Genomic DNA, 18,536 nt, shown 5'->3' with positions numbered 1-18,536 from the left:
TCTGTACCTGTATGTACATGTGTTATGTATGTGTGAGCATGTTTTGTGAGCGCATGTCTGTGGGCATGTGCACATGTGCCTTTGAGAGTGTAAATCTTGTGCTGTTTATGAATGTTTATGCTATACTGTGGAGAAGGACATGGAAGATATAGAATGTAGCAAAATAAATGGTGACATCTTGAAAAATGTCCATATTACAGAGGAGGAAGTGCTGGATGTTTTGAAAAACATAAAAGTGGATAAATTCCTGGGATTTCATCAGGTGTACTCTCAAACTCAGTGGTAAGCTAGGAAAGTGATTGCTGGGCCTCATGCTGAGATAATTGTATCATCGATAGTCACAGGTGAGGTGACAGAAGACTGGAGGTTGGCTAATGTGGTATCATTATTTAGGAAAGGTGGTAAGGAAAAGCCAGGGAACTATAGACCAGTCAGCCTGACCTCGGTGGTGAGCAAGTTATTGGAAAGAATCCTGAGGGACAGGATGTACACGTATTTGGAAAGGCAAGGACTGATTAGGGATAGTCATCATGGCTTACTGAGTGGGAAATCATGTCTCACAAATGTGGTTGAGTTTTTTGAAGAAGTTATAAAGAGGACTGATTAGGGCAGAGTGGTGGACATGATCTACATGGAATTCAGTAAGGTGTTCATCAAGGTTCCCCATGGGAGACTGATTAGCAAGGTTAGATCTCATGGAACACAGGGAGAACTAGCCATTTGGATACAGAACTGGCTTAAAGGTAGAAGAGAGAGGGTGGTGGTGGAGGATGTTATTCAGACTGGAGGCCTGTGACCAGTGGAGTGCCACAAGAATCAGTGCTGGGTCCACTGTATTTCATCATTTATATAAATGATTTGGATGTGAGCATAAAAGGTATAGTTAGTAAGTTTGCAGATGACACCAAAATTGGAGGTTTGGTGGACAGCGAAGAAGGTTACCTCAGAGCACAAGGGGAATTTGATCAGATGGGCCAATGGGCTGAGAAGTGGCAGATGGAGTTTAATTCTGATAAATTTGAGGTGTTGTATTTTGGAAAAGCAAATCATAGCAGGACTTATACACTTAATAGTAAGGTCCTAGGGAGGGTTGCTGAACAAAGAGACCTTGGAGTGCAGGTTCATGTCTCCTTGAAAGTGGAGTCGCAGGTAGATAGGATAGTGAAGAAGGCGTTTGGTATGCTTTCCTTTATAGGTCAGAGTATTGAGTATAGGAGTTGGGAGGTCATGTTGCGGCTGTACAGGACAGTGGTCAGGCCACTTTTGGAATATTCTGTGCAGTTCTGGTCTCCTTCCTATCGGAAGGATGTCGTGAAACTTGAAAGGGTCGAGAAAAGATTTACAAGAATGTTGCCAGGTTTGGAGGGTTTGAGCTATCGGGAGAGGCTGAATAGGCTGGGGCTGTTTTCCCTGGAGCGTCGGAGGCTGAGGGGTGACCTTATAGAGGTTTACAAAATCATGAGGGGCATGGATAGGATAAATAGATAAGGTCTTTTCCCTGGGGTGTGGGAGTCCAGAGCTAGAGGGCATAAGTTTAAGGTGAGAGGGGAAAGATATAAAAGGGATCTAAGGGTCAACTTTTTCACACAGACGGTGGTACGTGTATGGAATAAGCTGCCAGAGGATGTGGTGGAGGCTGGTACAATTACAGCATTTAAAAGGCAATTGGATGGGGATATGAATAGGAAGGGTTTGGAGGGATATGGGCCGTGTGCTGGCAAATGGGACTGGTTTGGGTTGGGATATCTGGTCGGCGTGGACCAGTTGGACCTGAGTTTCTGCACGTGTTTTCTTTTTTTATAGATTGTACAGATTTATGGGAACCTTTCTGTCACCGTGTGCAAACGTCAGTGTATGTGTGCGTGTGAGTTTGGGTGTCACATTTTTGTTTCTGTGTGAGAGAGTCTGCCTGAGCGCCTCTGTGCAATTGATAACATCTCCCAGCTCCCTCACCCCCACCTCCGATCAATTCAGCCACAGAACCGCCGGAGATTATCTTTTACCTCTGGTCGAAACAGAGCGGGGAGAGGTTTATTTTGGAGACCGGCCGGATTAAAATAGAGACAGCAGGCCCTTCGCGTGTTTATTTGGGGGAACGGGCGGCGAGTGAGCGCCGGTGAGAGCGAGGAATTTCGCTCAGACACACACACACAGAGTGGCGGCTCCGGAAGAGGGGAGGGTGTTATCTCAGTAACTGACTGTAGATGAGCTCGGGTTAGAAACAGGGTGATCTCTCTCTCTCTCTCTTCCCGGGGAGACTAACAGGAGACTGCGATTTCCAAATGTGGGTGACTGCATGAGTCGGAAAATAAGAAAAGTTACAAACTTCTAGGCGTGGAAGGAAAATGTAGAAATACACAGACGCGGATTTGGGATTAAGGTGAGCCGCATTGGAAATAACACTCGGGATAAAGAGAGGGTCTTTTTTTAAAAATAAAAAATAACTCTGGGTGGATTTTCTCTTTCTAAATAAAGTCAAAGTAATGTTGGGGACGGTGCAGGTCTGAGGCACTGAGGATGCTAGGGAAATTCAGCAGGTCTGTGTGTGGGGGGAGAGAGAGAGAGAGCAACAGTTGGAATCTAGAATTTGCCTTTCTCTACATCGAGCAGGGAACGGGGTGCAATGTCCAGTTTAACTTAAATTTTCACTTGCTGCCAGTGCGGTACACTCTGGAGGTAACACCAGTCAAATCTCATCCCCTGAAGCCAGTGAGAAATGTGAATTTTCGCTCTCAGAGATTCAGCTTTTCTTCAGCGAAAACGGCGGAAAATTTGCGATGATTTCACCGACGATTTTTTTCTTGTGTAATTGGACGGGAAAGAAAATGCAAGTTTTATTTTTTTTTTCTCCTTTCCACACCCTGATGTTTTAGTTCAAATCAAGATTCTGATTTCTTGACAAAATGAACCGGACTATTGACCAGGTTTCCCAAGTGCGTCCAACTGTTCAGTGAGTTACAGATGGGTTTGTATGTGGCTATTTCCTCAGAGGACTCCAAAAGTTCATTCTGCTCTGGCTCTCTCTCTCTCTCTCTCTCCCCACGCACACATCTGCTGAGTTTCTCCGGCGCTCTCTGGGCTTTTGTGTTAAAAAAAATGTCAGATTTCCAGCATCCAGCAGTATTTTGCTTTTAACGACGGGGATTTGCCCAGAGAATGGGGAGGGCAGTTAAGAGTCAATCTCACTGCTGTGGGTCTGGAGTTATGTGGAAGCCAGACCAGGTAAGGATGGCAGTTTCCTTCCCAAAAGGACATTCGTGAGCTAGATTTTCTTTTTTTTCCCCCCCCTCCCTGACAACGGATTCATGGTCATCACTGGATTTTTAATTCCAGACTTTTTAAAATAAAAATTGAAATCAAATTCCACCCTCTGCGCCAAGATGGAATTCGAACCTGGGTCCCCTGGGTTAACAATCCAGGGATAACACAGCAGGGCAATCACCTGCCCACATTCTGCCTCCTATCTAAAATTATCAACTGGTCAACATGTGGAAGAGGTTTCCAAGCATCTGCCACCCTTTATGGGTAAAAACGAGGACTGCAGATGCTGGAAACCAGAGTCTAGATTAGAGTGGCTGCTGGAAAAGCACAGCAGGCTAGGCAGCATCCCAGGAGCAGGAAAATCGATGTTTCGGGCAAAAGCCCTTCATCCCTGGTGAAGAAGATGCTGCCTGAACTGCTGTACTTTTCCAGCACCACTCTAATCGACACCCTTTATGGCTGTAGAACTGCTTCCAAACATCTCTTTTGGACGGTTTGACTTTCATTCATAGGCAGAAAAGAAGAACCCTCTCCCAACTAGAACGAGAAGGCACAGGCTTAGAGAGAGAGAGGGGGGAAAGATTTAAAAGTGACCTAAGGGGCATCGTTTTCATGCAGAGGGTGGTGCGTGTATGGAATGAGCTGCCAGAGGAAGTGGTGGAGGCTGGTACAATTGCAAACTTTAAAAGGCATCTGGATGGGTACATGAATAGGAAGGGTTTAGAGGGATATGGGCTAAGTGCACATAAGTGGGATTATATTAATTGAGGATATTTGGTTGGCATGGATGAGTTGGACCAAAGGGTCTGTTACTGTGCTGTTCGATTCTATGATGCCCAGATGCTCTGTAGTTACATTATTTGTATAGTTATGTCATTCCACATTGTAATTTAGATTCCAGCAAACTTTCTGCGCCAACGTCCATCCACAATGGCTAGATCCTGCGTGAATATTTTCAATATCAACCTATTTGCAGGCACATCTGGGATTTGAGCCAACTCTCCTGGTTCCAATATTAGGACACTACCACTGTAGTCACAGGAGCACCTAGCTCCCCTCCTATTAAATCTGAGTGAGGGGTCTTCAATTAACCTGGTAACCAGATGCTGTCCAGTTGTTATACAGTCATTGAGTCATACAGCATGGGAACAGACCCTTCGGTCCAATCAGTCCATGGCGACCATAATCCTAAACTAAACTAGTCCCACCTGCCTGCTCCTGGCCCATATCCCTCCAACCGTTTCTTATTCTTTTACTTATGCGAATGTCTTTTAATCATTACAATTGTACCTGCACCCACCACTTCCTCTGGAAGATCATTTCACACATAAATCAATCTCTGTGTAATAAAGTTGCCTCAAATGCCTGTTTGAAAATCTTTCTCCACTGTCTTTGGGCTCTATCCCCACCTATCGCCGACTCTTCCCCCCCCCCCCCACCACCCCCCCATCACCCTATCTTTTACAAAACAAAACCTGCACTTTCCGAGCTATGATCAGTTCTGAAGAGCAGTCACTGGATCCAAGGCATTATCTCTGATCTCTCTCTCCACAGATGCTGCCAGACCTGCTGAGCTTCTCCAGCAGTTTCTGTCAGGAAACATTAACTGGCGTAACCATTTCCTATTGCCTTTTAGGCTTTTCTTCAATCTGAAAGAGCAAAATTGGCTGCGAGGTATTGTTGTTTGTATTTGTTTCATTGCATTGTTTTGTGGTTGAGAATATTCCACATTGGGAATGGGAAAGCTCCTGAATGTGAAGCTTCATGAAAATAATAAAAACAAATTGAAAGTCATGGATGGTGACTCAGCAGGTTGAAATTTTGTGTTCGGACTCAAAGTTGAATTTATTTGCTCTCAGTTCAGGATGCCCTAGGCCCCAAAGTCCTTCATTGATGTATAACCATCTTAAATTTGCATGCATTCTCATGGGATTGTGTGTACACTTGGGGGCAATTTAACAATGGCAGAATAAATTAGAAATGTTTGGAGGGATATGGACCAGGAGCAGGCAGGTGGGTATGGTTTAGTGTGCGACTATGTTCAGCATGGACTGGCTGGACTGAAAGGTCTGTTTCCGTGCCGCAATTGGACAGAATCTGATTGGGTGAAATCTGATGGGTAGGTGCTGTGTAGCACCGACAGTGGGAACCCGAGACCCCAATCAACATCCATAATGGCTTCGACCATCTCGAGTGGGATGGTGATGGCCGAGTGCTGTTATCATTGGACTGCTAATCCAGAGATCCCAGCTAATCACTGAGGACATGGGCTTGAGTGGCACATTGGATCCTTTTTCTTCAAGATAAAATCTGGAATTAAAAGTCAAATGGTGACCTGGGAAAAGCCCATCCAATGCATCCGAGGGAAAGAAACTGCCGTACTACACTGGTCTGGCCTACTTGTGAATCTCAACTGCCCCTCTTTGCAATAAATGTTGGCCAAGGCAGCGATGCTGCCATCTTGTGAATGAATTGAAAACCAATTACAATGAGGAGTTTTTAGTTGCCTCTACTATGAGTATTAATTTCACTTACTGTGCAATTTATTTGTTCATCACTGAAGCAGGATGAACACAAGCCCCATCCTCTGGATATTGGCTGCCTTCTCGGGTAAGTAGCATTCCGTTGTTTACAAAATTTTACGGGTTGGTGTCTGGTGACTGTGCAGGTAAAGGCAAGAGTGAACAGTGCGATGGACAAGCAAATCAGACTCAGTGCAAAGACACTGCTCAACAGTCTCGCTTACTCTGTAATCTGCCACAACCTCACCACGACCTCCCTCGGCTGTTGCAAAACCTTTTTGTTCAGCATTTATAGAATTATACGGCACAGAAAAAGAACCTTCAGTCCAACTCGTCCACGCTAACCAGATATCCCAATCTGACGTAGTCCCGTTTGCCAAATTTGGCTCATAAGACAATAAGAGATGAAATTAGGCCATTTGGCCCATTGAATCTGCTACCCCATTCTATCATGGCTGATTGTTTTTTAAACCTATTTTCCTGTTTTCTCCCTATAACCTTTGGTCCCCTTGGCAGACAATATCCCCTTATCTATGTCTGTTTTAAATATACTCAATGACTTGGCCTCCATAACCCTCTATGGCAATGAATTCCATAGATTTGCTGAAGCAGTTTCTCCTTATCTCCGGTCTAAAAGGTCTTCCCTTTACTCTAAGGCTGTGCCCTCAGGTCCTAGTCTCTCCCGCCAAGGGAAACATCTTCCCAACGTCCATTCTGTCGGGCTGTTCAGTCCTCGGCAAGGTTCAATCAGATCGCACCCTGCCCCCCCCACCCCTCATCCTTCTAAACTCCATTGAATATAGTCCCAAATTCTTCAAAAGGCTCCTCATACGATAAGCCTTTCATTCCTGGGATCAGCACAAGGTTTTTTTTCAAAGCGCTTTCTAATTGGACCACAATCCTTTCTCAATGGACTTCCTTTTGAAGGGTGCAGTCAGCTTCCTTGCTCAGAGTTGTGATCGAATCTGCCCTTTCAGACAGAGTGCGTCTCACTAAGTGATAAAACAGTTAAGTAAATGCTACTGCACATTTCTCTCATTGCGCTGGTAATTTTCTTATTTATCATAAAGTTGTGATCAATGTAAGCCTCCATGCAAGACTGCCTCTCACAGTTCCAACTTCCAATCACTCCCTCCCCTCTAACTTTCAGGAATTGGCGCTGAGACGTTCCACGTTGTTCAGAAACTTCCCAGGATTCTGGTGGAGGAGACACAATCAGTCCTCATCCCCTGCAAATGGACGGGCAATGTCTCCCGGCCAATAGGCTCTTACAGATGGCTGAAGGGTGGAAGGAATGGCACAGAAGTTTCTGGTCAGACGGCAGAGTACAGAGGGCGGGTGCACAGATCCCAAGAGGATTTTTTTAACGGCCGAGATGCCTCGCTATTGCTGAAGGAGCTGAAAGTGACTGATTCCGGGATGTATTATTGCAGTGTGAAAATCATGGAACTGGGTGAGGAATATGGAGCAGGAACACAGCTCACCGTGAGAGGTAACCGATTCACTTGCCTGCCAATAACATTGGCCAATAACAAAGCCCTTCATTAGGGCGGCACGGTGGCACAGTGGTTAGCACTGCTGCCTCACAATTCCTGACTCAGGCGACTGTCTGTGTGGAGTTTGCACATTCTCCCCGTGTCTGTGTGGGTTTCCTCCCCAGTCACAAAGATGTGCAGGTCAGGTGAATTGGCCATGCTAAATTGCCCTTAGTGTTAGGTAAAGGGGTAAATGTAGGGGAATGGGTGGGTTGCGCTTCGGTGTGGTCTGTTGCAGTTCGGTGTGCAGTCTTTGACTGCAGGTCGGTGTGGACTTGTTGGGCCGAACGGCCTGTTTCCACACTGTAAGTAATCTAATCTAAACATGCATGGTATGAGAATCAGTGCAACAGGCAACTTTTTTCTAGCTCTTCCTGCTGAAGTTAAGTGGGGGTGTGTTCAGTTATCAGACCTTCATAATACCTCAGTTATACATAAATACAATCTTCTACAAGTAATTATGTTGAAGTGCCGGTGTTGGACAAGGTTAAAAATCACAGAAGGTCAGGAAGCATCCGAGGAGCAGGAAAATTGACATTTCAGGCAAAAGCCCTTCATCAGGACTGCTCCTGCTCCTGCTCCTCGGGTGCTGCCTGACCTGCTGTGCTTTTCCAGCACCACTCTAATCTCGACTCTGATTTCCAGCCTCTGCAGTCCTTACTTTTGCAAAGTTAAAAATCACACAACAGCAGGTTATAGTCCAGCAGGTTGCAACGATTAGTATTAACTTCTGTGTGGAGTTTGCACATTCTCCCTGTGTCTGCGTGGGTTTCCTCTGGGTGCTCTGGTTTCCTCCCAATCCAAAGATGTGCAGGTTAGGTGGAATGGCCATGGGAAGTTGTCCGTAGTATCGAGGGATGTGCAGACTAGGTGAATTAGTCTTGGGAAATGCAGGTTTAGAGGGACAGGGTAAGGGATTGGTCTGCTCTTCGGCAGTTCAGCATGGACTCAATGGGCTGAATGGCCTTCTTCCACACTGTAGGGATTCTATTCTAAATTAGCTGTGAAGATATGATCAGCCTTTTGCAACTTTTCATCTCCTCCTGCCACGAGGATGTGGATTATCCACTCTCCCAGATTATAACCGTCAAGCAAGAATTCTATATTTTACATCGCAGCCTGATTACCATTTTGAAAATTAACTTGCAAGATTATTCTGAAAATTCTTAAATTGCAGAATTAACAGCTAATTAAATATGTGAATGGAAACAATAAAGTCATCGAGTCATAGTCATACAGCATGGAAGCTGACCGTTCAGTCCAACCAATCCATGATGGCCATAATCCTAAAGTAAATTAGTCCCATCTGCCTGCGCTAGGCCCACATCCCTCCAAGCATTTCTTATTCATGTACTTATGTAAATGTCCTTCAAACATTGTAACACGACCTGCATCCACTTCCACTGGAAGTTCATTCCACACACTGTATAAAAAAATTTGCCCCTCATGTCTTTTTTTTAAACTCTCTCTCCTCTCACCTTCGAAATATGCCCTCTAATCTTGAAATCCCCTACCCTAGGGAATAGACACCTACCATCTCAACCCCTCATGATTATATAAACCTCTTTAAAGCCACCTCTCAATGTCCTACGCTCTGGGGGAAAAAAGTCCCAGACTACCCCACCTTTCTTTATAACTCAAACCTTCCACACCTGGCAACATTCCTGTAAATCTCATTTGAACTACCTCCAGTTTAATAATATCCTTCCTGTGACACGGTGACCAGAACTACACACAGTATTCCCGAAGAGAAACCTGATTGTCATTTTGAAAGTTAACTGAGAAAAGTATTCTGAAGTTGCAGGAATAACAATTAATTAAATATGCGATTGGAAGCAATCGTCACATTACGGAATGCAAATGGGGAGAGAATATTCCTCCATTGCTTGAAATGACACGAACCACATTTGGAGTAAGGCATGCAGTTTTAAATCAGGAAGGATATGTTAGCCTTGGTAGATCACAATCTTGAGTCACCAGTGTGGTACAGGAGCTTGGTGTTTAAGCTGTCGCACAGTTTTTGAGTTCATAAAAAGGGAGAAAAATGTTTCTTTTCATGGGAGCATCAAGAACTATGGAATGTGATCTCAAAATCAGAGATCGCTAATTAAGCAATGAAGACACCTAGCAGATTTGGTTGCGAAGCTGGGTGGGAATCTGGAACCCTCCTTGGAAAGACTGAAAGCACTGAAACTTGCAAAGGCAGGGTTGATGGATATCACAAGGCAGGGTTAAAATGGGGTCCATAAATAGCTGAGCAGATTGAGTTCAGGTTTAGATCAGCCATGATCTAACCAAATGGTTGACTGGATGCAAGGGGCTGAATGGCCTCCTGCCTTGACCTGCGCTGCTATCTGACTTTAGTCTCTTTCTTTGTAGCGAAAACAAAAGGTGCCATGACCCTATGGTCATTCCTGTTGATCAGTGCTCTGGTGCACGTGGCTTTCTTGTTCATTTTCGTGGTCTACTGTGTGAAGTTACGCAGAACGAAAGGTAAGGACATGTATCTTGTTGCTGTTTGGCAGATGTTAAGGTTGTGAGATATTGTGGTGTGAGCATTTGCATTTGTATTCTTAAGGTTGATGTATCTGATTGGCACTCTTACTCCCTTTGCTCATCTCTTTAATGTCCTTCACCCAAGCTCGAACCATTGCCATACTGTCCATATCTCATCATGTGCACCATCTCTGGGTCAAAATCGTCACCCATCTTCTTCCTCCATTCCAAAACACGCACTACTAAAGATCTTAACCATTTAGAATAATCGCGTACAGTTAAGCTAGCATGATCCATTTCTCCAAAAACATGAGTGAAATGAATCCATAACTGACCTGCATATTTAGCAGAGGCTCTCTCTTTTGTTTGACTATATCTGTTTAAACCATCTATTGGATCCCCTCTGTTCTCACGTATCACGGTAAATATAGCTTCCTTCATATCTCCCAATTCTTCAAGCTGAGCAGTGGGTAAAGCAGACTGAATCACAGGGCTCACACACACACTAGCATTAACTTTACTTCTCTATCAGCGAGGCCATATAAAAGTCTTTGCTGATGAGTGCTTTTAGAAAAAATTCAAAAGGGTTTGAAAAGTGGAAACTGTGATGGATCAAACCAAACTGCCTCAACATACTCAGAAGATAGTCCAGACCCTAACTTATTTTCTTATTTTAAAGGTAAGTGTAAGGTGTTCCGTTCCAGATGCAATTCATTTGGTCAAACTGTCAGACTTAAAGTAAAGCAGACTTTATTCATCCACTATAGTTAAAATGCAACAAAACAAAAATGGAATTGGAATAACATCACTCTATTGGAAAACTTAACAGAACGATACATACAGTAACTATTATTAATTAACTGTTCCAATATAGCAACATCGCATAAACACACCTTTGGTAAAAGGCAAATTCATACACAAATGGTCTCACATGTAACTCCAGTGACAGGCAGATACTCCCCCCAGCTTATGGCTGTAACCAAGAGAAGGGAAAAATAGCTTTCACTTCTTTAAGACCCCAATAGCAACTGCTGAAAGCTAAAACTAAAAGTCCTCGTTCTGTGGGAGCTTGAACACACCCATTCAGGCTGTTTTTATTGTTCCAACCTTGAAAACACCCAAGGCCTCACAAGCTGTTTACTCTACTGGCTTTCCAACTAGACAGCTCGATGCCTCTGTCTTAAACCCCCTCTTTCAAAAAAAAGGAACAAAATAACCTCTTAAAGCCGCACAAAATCTTATTAGCAATTTCCCTTAACTGTGTTACCACAAGGGGGGTTGTGTAGGTGATTACTCTCAGTCCTCACTTTCTGTGCGATTGGCAGTCACAGAATCATTGGTGCGAGAGCAGGTTTCACGGGTGCTGAGGGCTTCAGTGTCTCAGGAAAGGGAGTTGGGGGTCACCAGTCATCAGTACTCACTGAGCATTCTTTTCTAACTTTCCCAACCTACTCTATAATCACCATTGCCCTCAGACTGAACAGTCCCAAGTTCAGGCATTATTCCTTTCTCTATTGATAGCTGGGATTTCATGGTGGCTCAGCGGTTAGTACTGCTGCCTCACAATGCCTGGGACCTGGGTTCGATTCCAGCCTTGGGTGGAGTTTGCACATTCTCCCCGTGTCTGTGTGGGCTTTCTCTGGGTGCTCTGGTTTCTTCCTACAATCCAAAGGTGAGCATGTCAGGGTGAATTGGCTGTGCTAAATGCCAGTAGTGTTCAGGGATGTGTGTAAACTTAGTGCATTAGTTGGCAGTAAATGTACAGTAATAGGATATGGGAATGGGTCTGGGTGGGTTACACTTCAGAGGGTCAGTGTAACTTTGAATGGTCAGTCACAGAGATTTAACTTCCTCTGTCTACTTGATACAGAACTTTCACGTCGGCCTGCAAATTGATCCAGTTTCCATTCAATTCATTTACATTCTGTTTGGCCGCATCTTGATCACTATATGCACTGTATACTTCTCAAACTGCATCAGAAACTGGTCCACATACAACACATTCATCTGATTCCTTTGCTCCTGGTCCACTACTTTTCCACCTAACTTTCCATCTGTCCAGATAATTTTCCTCACATGAAGACATCTCTCATTGTCTTCATGTAATATTTTACTTTGTATCTCTGCAAGCAAAATGACTATTGCTGTTGCCTCACTAAACCTGGTAGCGCGTTTCCTTTGCTCTCTCTGTTTCTTCACAATGTTTGCCAGGACTCAACGGTCTGAGTTATCGGGGACAGGTTGGATAAGCTAGGAATTTCTTTCTTTCGAGCGTGGGAGACGGAGGGGGGGAATCTTACAGGAGTGTATAAGATCATGAGAGGCGTGGATAGGGTGGGTGAACTCAGTCCTTTTCACAGGTTTTGGGGAATCAAGGGCCTCCGTTTAAGGTTAGAGGGGAAAGAATAAAAGGGAACCTGAGTGGCAACTTTTTTTTACACAGTGGGTGGTACACATATGGAATGAGCTGCCAGTGGAAGTGGTTGAGGCAGGTACATTAACAACATTTGAAAGGCATTTGGGCAAAAACATGGATAGGGAAGGATTAGAAGAATATGGGCCAAGTGCAGGGAAATGGGGTTAGCGTGGATGGACATTTTGTTTGGCGTGGGCCTTTCTCTGCGCTGTAGGCCTCTCACACTATTTCTGAACTGTGGATCCCAGACCCGTTACTAACTTACTGTAATGCACAAGCACTCAGGCCACCTTTTTTATTTAGATACTTCTTTAGTATCTCCGACCATACTTGGAGATCTGCCATTCTTCACTCTTAAAATTCGACGATGAAACTAAGTTCGGTGGAAGTGTGGACAGTGCTGAATGGTGTTGCAAGTTATAGAGGGACACAGATAACTTGCAGAGCTGGGCTGAGAGGTGGCAAATGGAGTTTAATGTGGGAAAGTGACCTTACAGAGGTCTATAAATTCATGAGGGGCATGGATAGGATGAATCGATAAAGTCTTTTCCCTGGGTTGGAGGAGTCCAGAACTAGAGGGCATAGGTTTAGGGTGAGAGGGAAAAGATATAAAAGGGACCTAAGGGGCAATTTTTTCGCACAGAGAGTGATGGATATGATATCTGCCAAAGAAAGTGGTGGAGGCTGGTACAATTGCAACATTTAAAAGGCATCTGGATGGATATATGAATAGGAACGGTTTGGAGGGATATGGGCCAAGTGCTGGCAAATGGGACTAGATTGGGTTGGGATATCTGGTCAGCATGGACGGGTTGGACTGAAGGGTCTGTTTCCCTACTATACACCTCTATGACTCTTAATTCTCTAAGCATCCTCTAAGCGATACGAGAAAGGACCAGATTCACTTCACAAATTCTGTAGGTTGTTTGTTACACTCAGCAAACGCCCGATTTACTTCCAGTTGCTGATCAATCTACCAAGCCTGGTGATCTGACTTCAGAACAACTTAAGGTCACTCCTTATCGATGGCCAGCAGGGGATGCCAACACCTGTTCCTCAAAAGGACAACTCAAAACTTCTTACTCAGATATTCTTCCCATATGTGGCAGACAAATGACAGGGAACTGACTCAGAATCTAACTAAACAAGTTCCTCATATCTTTAACTCCCAATTATAGGAAGGGTATTATTAAGCTGGAGAGACTTCTGAAGAGATTTATGAGGATGTTGCCGAATATGGAAGGTTTAGGTGATAAATAAAGGCTGGATAGGCTGGGATTTCTTTCACTGGAGTGTAGGAGGTTGAGAGGTGGCCTTCTCGAGGTTTATATACTCATGAGGGGTATATATAGAGTTAATGGTAGGTGTCTTTTTCCCTTGGATGTGGGATTTCAAGACTGGGGGAATACTTTTAAGGTGAGAGGAGAGAGATTTAAAAAAGGACAAGAGGGATAAATGTTCTAGCAGAGTGTGATTCACTGGTGGCGTGAGCTTCCTGAGGAAGTGGTAGATATAGGCACAGTTATAACATTTAAAAGACACTTAGTTAACTAGATGAATAGGAATGGTTTGGGGGGATATGGGCCAGGAGCAGGCAGGTGGGACTAGTTTAGTTTGGGATTATGTTTGGCATGGATTGTTTGGATCAAAGGGTCTGTTTCCATGCTGTATGATTCTATGCCTCAATGTAAGACATATTTGAGCTGCAACATTTACTTCTTACGTCATCAACCTTAACTTCAACTTTGCCTGACTTCACTGAGTTCACATTTAACCCTAACTTTAACTCTAAGTTCAGCTTGAGTCAAACCCTGATTCGGTTGAAGTGGCCAACTTTTGCTCTCAGTGTCGACCTTGCCTCATTGTTATTTGCTTTCTCTGAAAGTCACTTTAAGGCCAGACTTTTGAAGTGAGGTCTTAAAGGCTCCTCCTACAAAAATAAATCCTTTGTTTTGTTAACCTGCCTCGAAAGAACATTGTGCTCTGCCAGCAGACTCCTGTCTGGCCCTCAACCAATGAAATAAACCATAGCTGGATTATATTGTTCAATCCCAGTCAATGGAATTTACTGGTTAACAGTTTCCAAGTGTTTACAGCAAGTTGTAAACAGCTACACTCTATTTAAGGTAGTAGTGGTGACAGCATGTCTAGAGACCACATAACACTTTCCTTCTTTGGTCAACACTGGAAACTGCATCACAACATATTCTGGCTGCAGCTTTAACTGAAGTCAGAGTTTAAACTGGCTTGACCAAAATTCCCAGCATGCTTCATTATAGCTCTTCACTAGTCTTGCAGGCCTTTCTGCTGGAGGGCATGCTGATTTTTCCCATGGCCCAAAATTTAAAGTATTAATAATCATAAATGCGTTGCCACACAGAATATATCCATTCTGTCTGACGGGAGCAGACTTAGTTAGAGAAAAAGAAAACTGCAGGTGATGGAATCCAAAATAGACTGGCAGGAGGCTGGAAGAACATAGCAAGGCAGGCAGCTTCAGGAGGTGGTGAACAATGTTTTGGGTGTAACACCCGAAACGTTAGCTTCTCCACCTCCCGATGCTGCCTGGCGTGCTGTGTTCTCCCAGCCTCCTGCCTGTCTATTCTGACTGCAGCATTCTGACAGCTGCCTGAGCCTTCTCCCACCCATTTCATCTCACTGTTTCAACCCAACCTCCAATGCTTTCTTTCTGAAGTACTTGTCTAGCATTCACGTAAGTGCAACTCAGCAGTTTACCTCAACTGCTCCAACTCACAGCAATAGTTTGGCCATGCTGTTGTTGAATCAGTTTCTCCTTGCTGCACTTATTGGCAACTACCTATTTATTGGTAAACTTCACGATCAGAAATGTTTTATCCATTACCACCATCAAACACTCTCAGAACTTCTTTTAAGCTGCCCCTTGTTCTATGCTTTCTGCTGACACATTTTGGGGGAAAATAATGAATTAAAGACAATCATTTGCACATTTACTGTCTTTATTTTGTCTGTCGTGTGTAGTAAATAATTTTGTGTCATTGATTATTCTGAAGTGTAGTTACTACAGCTCCATGCACAAAACTGGCATTGATGAATAATAAGATTTTAGTAATAAAAAATGTTTTTTGTAATCCACTATTTTGTTATATCCCTTTGTAGGTGCTCAGTGGGCTCAACGGTGAGTGAGCATCAGCAGATACACATTTAGCGATTAAGAAATGCACTCTGTTTGCAGTTGAAGTGGTTGACAGATCCGTCGACAGTTTAGCAGCAAATCCTTTTCATGCAGGTTCCCTGCAACCCATTTTCTGGAAGGGTGGAGAAGCCTGAAACTCTTCTCAGACTTGAGAAGGGTCTCCTTATCAATGCACTTGAGGTGCCCCCCCTATTCGACAAAGTTAAAGGTCAAGGGTTGGGAAGTTAGAGTCGGCCAGGAAACTCACCTTATCTCAATAGACACGATGGGCTGAATGGTCTTCCCTCTGCTTTAAATATATCGTTAAAAATCAGACAACGCCACATTATAGTCCAACAGGTTTATTTGGAAGCACTAGCTTTCGGAGTGCTGCTCCGTCACCAGGTGGTTGTGGAGTATAGGATACCTATTCTTCACAACCATCTGATGAAGGAGCAGCGCTCTGAAAGCTAATGCTTCCAAATAAACCTGTTGGCCTATAACCTGGTACTGTGTGATTTTTAACTTTGTACATCCCAATCCAACACCGGCATCTCCAAATCATGACTGCTTTAAATACACCCACATTTCTGTGAGAGCAAATGTGGCTGAGTTCTTTCCTTTTCTTGTTTTGCAGACCAGACAGAGTTATTTCAGAAATCACCTCTGTGGATAGTAAGTAAATCTGATTTTTGTTACACTGGAAAATAATATATTACCTATATGTAGTTATGAAGACCCGCAAAATTACCAAGATTCTGATTTTGAAATGATTGAGAAATTTCCAGGTTGACACCTGCATTTTGATTCAGAAAGAAAGTCCTCAAATCAGATTTCTCAACCATTACACCTGTCCTAACTCATTTATTGACCTTGTAAATCTATTTTCACAAGGATTTACCTTTCAGTCAATTGCATCTGATTTATCAGAAGGTATTGCTTTATGTTTGCTCTTCTATTGAACAAAGTTCCCATCTTGGTCGATAATTACAATTTCTGTCTTTTAAGAGTTTTTTTAGTCATAGAGCGATAGAGTCATACAGCATGGAAACAGACCCTTCAGTCCAACCAGTGCATGCCGACCATAATCCTAAACTAAACTAGTCCCATTTGCCTGCTCCTGGCCCATATCTCTAAACCTTTCCTATTCCTGTACTTATCCAAGTGTCCTTTAAGTGTTGTAACTGAGCCCGCATCCACCACTTCCTCAGGAAGTTCATTTCACATGCGTGAAAATAATTGCCCCTCGTGTCTTTTTTAAATTTCTCTCATCTCAACTGAAAAACATGCCTCTTACTCTTGAAATGCCATACAATTCCAGAAATATGGATATGAATGTTGCTGTAAAAAATTAGTCTTGCACCCATTAGGACAATTCACAAGAAAAGCTAATGCAAATAGCAAACCCATTGTATATTATTATATTGTATGAGAGAAAATGCTGATTAGTTAGCAAATTATCTCTAAGCTGTAGAATGAACTGGAAGAAAGTTAGCCACCAGGATACATGAACACTAGCTAGCCACAAAAAGACACGACCCTCTCTCCCTCGTAGCCCTACACACGGATGAAAAAAACCACCATTTCGACTGGGACAACACATCTGTCCTGGGACAGGCTAAGCAAAGACATGCCAGAGAATTCCTATAGGCCTGGCACTCCAAACACAAGGCCATAAACAAACACATAGATCTAGATACTATCTATCAACCCCTCAGAAAACGAACAGGAAATGACATCAACACAAACCCCAGGAACCCCATCCAGGACAACATATAAATAGAAAGCAGGAGACAACAGCTTCGCTTCACTTGGAGGTCGCCACTGATGATGTTACCTAGCCAGGTAATGAAACGTCTGGATATCAAACCTACAGCTCAGCGAGCAAACCTGGTTCTGGATGATTGACAGTTAACTGCCAAGGTTTCATTAAACTTTCAACCAGGCAATTTGATCCTGGGCATTGCTCAGAGAAATTATCCTAAAAATAACTGTGACTTACTTTGTTAAGTTGAAACTGGTTCAGTTTGTGTTCTTTCTATCTGCAAGGCTTGTGTCTTAACATATCTAGCTTCAAGAATGGATGAATGAGTCAAAGTGCAAACCCAACAGATAATCAAAAATTGGTTGTTAGTGTAATTCGTCACATAATCAGAATTACATAGCAAATGTTTCCCAATCACACTTAATGTTGGGCACTGCGTTGTGAGGTTTGCAAGTGTAAATAGGTTGAATACTTTCCTTGTTTCAAGAAGTTGGAGGGGTTAGAGGGTTACGGAAAAAGGGCTGCAGAGTGGGACGAGCTGGGTAGCTCTTTCAGCAGCCAGTACAGGTGCAATGGGTCGAATGGCCTCCTACTGTACAGTAAGATTCTATGGTTCTAAGATCTGTCCTTCATTGTGACATATGGCTGACTTACCTAGCGTCGGACTATCATTGAAATCCACATTTCAATGAGCTGGCACAGTGGCTCAGTGATGAGCACTGCTTCTTCACGGCGCCAGGGAGCCGGGTTCGATTCTGACTGCTTCTGTCAAGTTTGTACATTCTCCCTGTGTCTGCCTGGGTTTCCTTCGGGTGCTCCGGTTTCTTCCTGCAGTCCAGAAATGTGCAGGTTAGGGTGGGTTGGCGATGGGAAACTGTCCACAGTGTTCAAGGATGTGCGGGCTAGGTAGGTTAGCCATAGGAAATGCAAAGTTACAGGGATAGGGGTGGATCTGGGTGGGATGCTCTTCAGAGGTTTGGTTGGGTTGAATGGTCTGCTCCCACACTATAGGGATGCTGTGGTTCCACCTGCCGCATTAAATATCTGTGTGATGGACAGAATGCCTCTTCAGCCTAACAGGTAAAATGAAACAGACATCCTTTCTCTCTCAGCAGTTAATGATGTGGGATATACCTTTCAATTCCTGTGTGATAATCAACAAGGAGGCCATATGTTTTTCAGGCAAAGACCAAATATCGTATAAAAAGGCATATCCTTTCAGTTGTTTGAAACAAGCAGGAGCTGACAGTACCCAAGTAGTCCATGTAAGCAAACACCACAGCACCATGCCCAACGTTAAATGTAATCCTGTGATGAGGCAACTTTTGTAAAATAGCCCTCGATGTGAGAATTACAATGAGTGGCAAAACATGAAGCTTTAAAAAAT

General features: G+C 43.7%; 1 protein-coding gene across 1 annotated transcript in view; it reads left to right on the top strand.

Moving 5' to 3' along the window:
* The window catches only part of LOC140455400 (uncharacterized), a 62,670-nt gene that overhangs the window by 17,274 nt on the left and 26,860 nt on the right, over positions 1–18,536 (top strand). Inside the window, exons 3-7 of the mRNA XM_072550216.1 lie at positions 5,825–5,871; positions 6,934–7,275; positions 9,698–9,811; positions 15,369–15,387; positions 16,022–16,059. Coding sequence (XP_072406317.1) covers positions 5,825–5,871; positions 6,934–7,275; positions 9,698–9,811; positions 15,369–15,387; positions 16,022–16,059 — 560 coding nt within the window. The remainder of the gene's footprint in view (positions 1–5,824; positions 5,872–6,933; positions 7,276–9,697; positions 9,812–15,368; positions 15,388–16,021; positions 16,060–18,536) is intronic.

The sequence above is a fragment of the Chiloscyllium punctatum genome, chromosome 30 (genome assembly GCF_047496795.1).
Source record: "Chiloscyllium punctatum isolate Juve2018m chromosome 30, sChiPun1.3, whole genome shotgun sequence".
NCBI lineage: Eukaryota > Metazoa > Chordata > Chondrichthyes > Orectolobiformes > Hemiscylliidae > Chiloscyllium > Chiloscyllium punctatum.
Note: the sequence above shows the minus strand (reverse complement) of the source record. Positions and strands in the feature narration are given on the sequence as shown.